The sequence below is a fragment of the Helicoverpa zea genome, chromosome 6 (assembly GCF_022581195.2).
Source record: "Helicoverpa zea isolate HzStark_Cry1AcR chromosome 6, ilHelZeax1.1, whole genome shotgun sequence".
In the NCBI taxonomy this organism is placed as follows: Eukaryota; Metazoa; Arthropoda; class Insecta; order Lepidoptera; family Noctuidae; genus Helicoverpa; species Helicoverpa zea.
Window position 1 is genome coordinate 5,607,244 of NC_061457.1, and position 8,319 is coordinate 5,615,562.

General features: G+C 35.7%; 1 protein-coding gene across 2 annotated transcripts; it reads right to left on the reverse strand.

The window, feature by feature from the left end:
- Nucleotides 1-522: 522 nt before the first annotated feature.
- LOC124631394 (cytochrome P450 306a1) lies at nucleotides 523-8,022 on the reverse strand. 2 transcript variants are annotated; one of them, XM_047165764.1, is made up of 8 exons: nucleotides 7,882-8,022; nucleotides 6,397-6,720; nucleotides 6,180-6,325; nucleotides 5,566-5,765; nucleotides 5,037-5,487; nucleotides 3,130-3,276; nucleotides 2,580-2,754; nucleotides 523-771 (listed from the first exon to the last, which is right to left on the reverse strand). In XM_047165764.1, the coding sequence occupies exons 2-8, from the start codon at nucleotides 6,713-6,715 to the stop codon at nucleotides 590-592; spliced, it is 1,620 nt and encodes a 539-aa protein (XP_047021720.1). In that variant the 5' UTR covers nucleotides 6,716-6,720; nucleotides 7,882-8,022; the 3' UTR covers nucleotides 523-589. The 2 variants fall into 2 exon arrangements, with proteins under 2 accessions (XP_047021720.1, XP_047021719.1); XM_047165763.1 differs by lacking the exon at nucleotides 7,882-8,022 and adding an exon at nucleotides 7,416-7,542.
- Between the last annotated feature and the right edge of the window lie 297 nt (nucleotides 8,023-8,319).

The window sequence follows — 8,319 nt, forward strand, 5'->3', positions numbered from 1 at the left end:
GACATTACTCACGGTCTTTCCCATTACTCAAATGGATACTATCTATACTACCTACTTCCTTTGTTGTGGTGATTAAATACACGCACGTTTTGCATGTAATCAGCTAAGTTGTACTAGTTAAATTAATTGCAGGATAAATATTAATAAAACTATCCGATCACGTGGTTGGCAGAGCTGTACGATGCAGGAAATACTTGTAAAGACGTCACTTGCCGGAAGCTTTCCATTATTATTTTTATGTGTGTAGAATTGTATCATATGTAGAGGTATACCTACAAAATTTTTATATGAGTCAAGGCTTGGTAGTAATACTGACTTAAAAGCAAATAGCATGATTATAGCTACTGGGTACCGATACGAAATTATAAAACTGATTCTAAGGCTGTCTACATAAAGCTTCACTACTAATACCTACATAAATAACTATCATATAAGCAGAGTTGCCAATAAAAAATACAACTAAGTATAAGAAGGACAATAAGGTTTAAATGTACTTCTAGTTAGCAAATGAATACAAAAAAGTTCCATACATTTTTTAATCAAAATCATTACATTAATATATCTACTCAATTTTCACGAACAAAACTCCTTATATAGGATCGCAATAGTAAGAAACTGTTGGAGGTGTAAGAGTGACTCCGACAGTGCCTTTCATCTCCTCTTCGGAAGGTGGGTCGGACGCCAGTCGCACGCGACGGCGACGAAACAGTCGCGCGACTAAACCGCACGCGAGCATCCGAGAAAGCTCGTCACCAGGACACATGCGCTTACCTGTAGATTAATAAGAAAGTAAATTAGAACATCTGTAATGTTTGAGTAGCTTAGGACTATTATTCTTTTTCATCTTCTTATCAAGCTGCCTGCTGCAGGTAATCATATAAGAACCGCAGTGTCAGTGTTTTCTCAAATCCGCCTGACGGGCTTTTACAAAAATTCGTGACGACAGCTACTTACTGAAACAGCGTTCGGAAACACCAGCTTTATGTGTCCACCAAACAGAAGAGTGTAACATCAAGAGAGTAGATACCGGTATGTTGTAGGTAAATATTGCTTTGATCATGCTAAGTTGAGCAAAGTTTATCGAATTAGGAACAGCATTGTGAGCACGGAACAGTCGTTACGGGTAGTCAGAAGCCAGTAAGTCTGACACCAGTCTAACCAAGGGGTATTGGGTTGCCCGGGTAACTAAGTTGAGGAGGTCAGATAGGCAGTCGCTTCTTGTAAAGCACTGGTACTCAGCTACATCCGGTTAGAATGGAAGCCGACCCCAACATAGTTGGGAAAAAGGCTCGGAGGATGATTGTGAGCACGGAACAAGTGTGGCTTGAACTTTAAAATATATGGGTTGTCTGAATGTTTCTTTGGGAATAAAACTTCTTTCCAGTCCTATGAAGAACAGACGTATGGGGATATTAAAATCGATAATGTCTTAAATGACTAAATAATTTGAATGTTCATGCTTTTACATCTTACGCCCTTTCTAAACTAAATGAAGACATGGCGAGACTGTCTTAGGGTGCAAAGTCTGTTTATGACCAGTCAAAGTTGAAACATTCATCAATTATCTTATGAAATTATGGCATAATAATAGAAAATTGCTTTCAACTCGCCTTTGAGAAAAGGACAAGAGGAAAGGTGATATCAAGCTTTTTAAACTTTCGCGTTTTGAACACACACATATTTTTGAACAATCGGTACCTACTTAAACGTTATAATTACCTATATCTCCACCCGTTACCACTACCAAAGAAAAGAGTAACGTATCCTTATAATACTGTAATTACACCGTACCTTTAACCAATATAAACTTAACTCAATTTAACCTATTTGCAGAACCTGAAAAGTTGCCAATTAAAAAAAATACAAACTTTTTACTTTCTAAGAAATAACCACACATTTTTCTTCGAACACCAGTTATATACCAGAGGAGAACATAAATTCCCCTCTCAAAAGTTATCTGAAGCCATAAATCCTGAATTTCCCACTCAGGAGTGCTTTTTCCTTATTTAAGAGACAGGTCGTAAAACAGGATTCGAGGAAATAAATAGAAATTTCGTAGCGTGTGGGTATTTATCTGATAATAGCCTTCTTCTAAAAGGAATCATCATGGAAACTGGATTAACGTCAATACAGTAATCAACAATAATAAAACAATAATGTCATTCATTAGTTCATTACTCAGAATATTAATAATAACAAATCCCAATACCATTCGTTATTACATCACTAAATTGTTGATCGTCACGAATTATTATTCAATAAACATTATTTGCGGTTGACCTGTAACCACATTCAATGGATTTAAATTCGTATTTTATTCCACAAGTTATTAAAGGTCACAAAGGTAGAAAAACTGATGGATTTATTATAATAAATACCTACAACTATGTAAGTTGTAAAATTACCTATAACTGTTTTAAGTAGATTTGTTGAGTTTATGAAAGATAAAATAGTTTTCTCTGAGGTTTTTCCTCATCAATCAATGATCAATGATCTCCAAGATAGGTATTCTTAGAAAGTTCAACTTCGTTATCAAATAATTAAGTTTGGCTAAAAGTGAAGATTAAATCATTTGTTACCTGTTTGAAAAGGTATGAATTCAGGCGGCTTCAAAAGGCTCCCATCAGCACCTAAGAAACGGCTTGGTCTGAACTCATCAGGGTTTTCCCAAACATCTGGGTCCATATGTATAGCCCATTGCAGCGGTATCACCATCGTTCCTTTAGGAATCCTGTAGTTGCCTAGATAAGTATCCTGTGATTGAAAAATATTTATTTTAATTTTACTATTTAATATACAGTGTGGTGTGTTTCTGTTTTCCATCACATCATTATGTACCTATGTTAATTTATTATTGAAACATCATGTTGTAACAGAGGTTCTGGGACATCAACCCTGTTTTTTAAGAGCTTTGTACACGGAGCAACTTTAGTTGAGGCAGCAAAAGTTGTCTTTTTGAAAGGTTTCTATAATATGATAAAGTTGCTATATGTGCGCAATCCAACTTGATAATATGAATAAATGTTGCAAGGTGCAATGGATCCTCCATATGCAAGGTACCTTATTACATTACCTTTACATATTTCTATGTACTGGAAGTAATTCTGAAACCTAATAAAACTTGCTTACCTCGATACATCCGTGGGGAATTCCGACGGGAACTATTGATCGAATGCGCTGGGTCTCACATATAGCCGCCATCAGGTGCGGTAGTTGAGAGCCGTCGACCTCCCCGTCTTCGGGGTATACTGATAGAATCTCCTTTCGAACTAGCTCCTGAAATTATTAGTTTTTTGTAAGGTTATTAGTTAACATTTATATTAATTTTTAACTTCTTTCATAAATTGCAAACTGTTTTGTCAATTTACTTGTTTTGTTTTGTTTATTTACTTTTTTCTATAATCTATCTATACTTATAATAAATCTGTAGAGAGGTCAATTCTGTACATTGAATATATTTCCAAAATAACTATTAGGGGGTGATTAGTGATCGATACTGATGCCAAAAATGCAATCAGTAAAATTTTTGTCTGTCTGTCTGTCTGTCTGTCTGTCTGTCTGTATGTTCGTTATGGAAACAAAAACTACTGGACGGATTTTAATGAAACTTGGCACAAATATTCTTCATACTCCTGGGCAGGTTATAGGATACTTTCCAACACGCTGCGATCAATAGGAGCAGAGCAGTGAAGGTAAATGTTGGGAAAACGGGAGAAGTTACTCCATTTTTTAAGCTTCCGTCGCGTGTGCAGCCTTAATGGTTACAGCTACACAGAAACCATGTACGACGGAAATATTTTTCATAAGATTATGTAAAAAATATCCCATGGCAGCATATGTCTATCTTTTATGGTTGACTCACAATAACACGTAAAACTTTCGGTAGCTTAGCAGTTCGGAGGTTTCTGATTATATTTGTCTACTATTTCGTTTATAACATTCTCACTCACACTAATTAAACATAGTTAACAGTATTATCTACTAATTAAAAAAAGAATGATTTTAATCGGTAAAGAAACACCAAAGTTATACATGAAAAACGGTAATAAGCCACCGCGCGTGAATACTGAATCACGCACGCTATAAGGATCATTTTTATGCAACTGTCGCCGCGCTCGACGCGACTCGCGGCGCGGTGGCTGCGCGAGCTTCATACAATATTTGGCTGTTGGTGCGATTGATGCGAATAGACGTTCAGAGCGTTCAACCTTATTGCGCGACTTTTAGGTTTTAAATAATTTATTTTTAACTTTCTTTTGTTGTTATTTTATAAAATAGGTTGGTATAGTTAGTTATTTTTGTGTTTAAATATTCATTCAAATTACAAATTATTAATAGTTTACATTTTATTACGTAAAGTAGCAGTAAGTACGCATAGATTTAGATAATTGGAGTTGCTGGTGTTTATTATTTCTTCCTCTCTTTGCACAAAGTCCGACTCTAAAGCGGACGAAGTCGCTGGCAGAAGCTAGTTTACTTATAAAACCTTACCTACACTCCATCTCTTACTACGCTCAATCTTAAATTACTCCGTCTGCGCAATATGCTTTCAAAGCGTTACAAAGTTTTCTCTCCCCACATTAAAATAGTGATAAATATTTATACACAAATGGAACGGGCTCCCAACAGAACCTCAATTTGAATACATCTTCGAGCAGACGACGATGATTGACACTCAATTAAAACACTATGGTGGGTTTCCCTGTACGTATGTACATACTTACCACGATATGTTCATGAAAGTGTTACTGTTGAAACAGAATATACCTAGGTATGGAAGTAGAAGAAAGTATAGGTAATGTAAAAAAACTGATGTTACGTATTAAAAATCTGTGCTTTAAAGAGGATTCCGCATTCCTCTTGGTGGACCAATGGATGAAGAATCAATTGCTATTATTACAACAATAAAAAATACTTAAGAAAAATTCCACATTACACGAACACGTGTCTGACGTCTGTTTAACGGTTTTGTAATAACACCACGTGTGTTATGCAGGTCAAGATCTGTTTCAATAATCCAATTGTAAAACACCTACCTGTTCTTCAGGATAAAGAGCCATATACAACAGGAACCAGGCCAGTGTAACAGAAGTAGTATCAAGACCAGCCCCAAACATATCAGCTAAAAGGTACAGCATTTGTTCATCAGTCACATATCTAGAAGACTCATCACCGCTCTCAAACCTTCTCTTTTGTTCTAGAAGGAAATTATCGAGCACGCACTCTCCGTCGGTAGGAATCAGGATATTCGGATCGAAAAAATGCTCTTCAGTATTCGAAGCATGCTTGCTGTACTTGATACATTTTATATGGCCTTCTGGGTGTTCCGTAAAGAGGTTTTCATGTTCAGCATATGCGGCCTCTTTTATTGGCGGCAAACCTATAATTTTACGACGTCGGTCTATAATGCTGGCATATAGTCTGTGTGTTTGAGCTTGGCCCCGTGTTAAGACTTCTATTGTTTTTTGTGTGGACGATGATATAAATCTGGAAGAAGAAATAATATTGGATTACAGCAAGTTAAATAAGGAAGAAATTAAGTGAGGAGGAGGTGTTATATTTTACCGTATAAAAGGCAGAAAGTTAACAACACCAGCGACGCCCATTTCATGGCAACCCTCCTCTTGGATTTGCCTGAACCAGTGCCATGTTTTGTCTTCAGGGGGAAACTTGAATCCGAAGATAATCTCGTTGACAACATTGCCTAGAGAATTCGATAACATATGGGTGAGATCCATCGGGGAGCCTGCAGCCTTCTCGACATTCTAAAAGTATAAAAATACAACACTTAAAATAAAAAAGCAACGATTACATAATAAGTTGCTAATTATACCAAAAAATACTCCACTTCTGATTAAGATTTTATGCATTAGATCTCAACGAAAAAGTTGAAGGTCAATTTTTAATTGTGGCCTCTCAGTATTTGTCAGTGTCAACAAAAGGTCACATTTATATTTTGATTTATTATCTCATACAATTCACAATGTCAGCTTATTAACGTACATTTTTAATTAAACGTCTTGTAAAAACAATGTAAACGTTCTCGGAGATACAAAAAATAGAACAAATGACTGCTACATTTGTTTGTAAACTTTTTGCTGTAAAACCTTGCAAAGGTAGGTATTATAAAAACTTAAAAGGTATTGAACTACGGCTAAGGTACAGAGTACTGATCATACTTCTAAAAGTTCGTAGACGCCCGACGCTATTCGTTTCTCCAACTTTTCGCGTGAAACGCTGTGCTTACTCATACCGAAACTTTTGAGCCAGGTCGTAATTAACTTTCTTTGGTCTTTCCACAGACCTCCCTCTGCGCAAATTATACCTGCAACACAATGTCACGTTAATAACCCAAGCTTTTTAAACAAATAAATAACTTTTTATTGATTAACTTGCCATTTCCTTTCATTATGCCGTGAGTCAAATACAACGGGGCTCTTCCAGAAAAGTTTTCCTTAGCAAATGCATCTCTCACTAGCTTGTGGTCGGACAGTACGACAGCATAAACACTGCCCATACCGATACCATAAATAGATCCATATTCCTTAGAGAGCTTAGCTAATGTTCTATGTGGTTGATGGCGATCGAGGAACGGCAAGTAGCCAACGACCGGCAGGCCCCAAGGCCCCGGAGGTAGACTCTGCCATTGTTTTATTTTTTTAAAGATCCAAAATCCCGCGACGAATGTGACTAGCCATAAAAAGAAAAAATCCATTCCGACTAAAACAAAAGAAATATTTCGTGCATATTATTATCCTATTATACAGTAGATGAAACCTTCGTCTAAAAAGCGTCCGAGAAACGTTAAATGAGGCAATTTCAATAAAATGCGTCTAAAAAAATGTCTGGCTACGAAGGCAGCAGACTCTTTGTCTGCTCTTTGTTCTGGTCCAGACATCTAAGATAAAGTTAGCCTTTCAGACGTGCAGACATTTTTTTGCAACTAACATGTTGTCTTTTTAAAAATAGAACAACACATTTGGCCGTAACTTTAAAATAAAATGCATATGTCTGCATACCACGACAAAAACTATTTAATTGCAAAAAACTTAAACTTTATAATATTCTTTTGATAATACGGTTGTTGTTATGCCCGTCATGGTCAGAAATTAACAATTAATGTGCATATAAACGAAACACAATAATAAAATTAATTAAGCACTGCTTATCTTTCATAATTAATTATAACGAAGCAGCTTAATGAACTTACAAGTACGATAAAAAAAACTTAGGAAAAGCATCAATTTATAACGAAATAATATTAACTATGACACATTACAGTGAGAAAACAGAGAATATTTTATTGTTTCAAGAAAATTATCAGTTTTAACCTCACGTTTAGGATGCGTTCCAGGTATTCCTGAAACTATATACAAAGGAAGTACAGGCAAAAAATCTGGGCTTCCTCATGTTACCTTTTGAAAATTTCAAAGAATAAAAATTTAATGAATTTGGTATTTGTCAAAATATATCAGTGAGCCGTTTAGCAACAATGGATATCACAATTTTTTGGTCCAATATACTCAATATCTTATCATAATGAATTATCTTAAAGATAAAAACAATGTAACGGAAAATAGGGATGTTATATAAAACTAAACTACAAACCTAGTTATACATAATCACTCATTCAATCAAGCCCGCACTAAAAATCATTCATTCAATCTAGCTACTCTGTATTATGTGACAGCCAATGCTACCAACCAAAAAATAACACAATATTACGTCATGGCATATTTTTGTTCATGTTAAAACACCTAAAACACATAAAATCAATGAAGATCTAGTTAAAAATGCTTGATACGAACAAAAACAAATATGATTGTATTATCTTACTCAAAGAAATCGAAGGTTATTACCGAAATATGAAGTAAATCTTACCTAAATTACGACTCACGATTGAGGCCCGCCCGGTCGCCGTCAACACTATCAACAGAGGCTTCTAGTCACGTGGCAAGACACCAACTGAATGATCCGCATCCCGCCATCACAAGTCCTATTAAAAATTACAATTCTACATTTAAATTCCAAGAAGACATTTGTTTTTCAAATCGCCCTCGAAAATGTTTTTACCTTTCCAGAAATACGTAGGTTCTCCGATCCCCCGATCAATCTAAAATACGATCAGTGTCGATTGTATTTTCAAATTCATCGTACATGGGCCGGTATCTTTTTTTGTTTTTCATATTTGTTCGTGTGATATTTTCAATGGAACAGAATTTGTTATTGAATAAACTTCGTTTTAAGAATCGATCATTCAATGTCTCACCCACAGCCCGTGTCCAGGTAAGCTTGCTTATTATACACAGATATATTCGT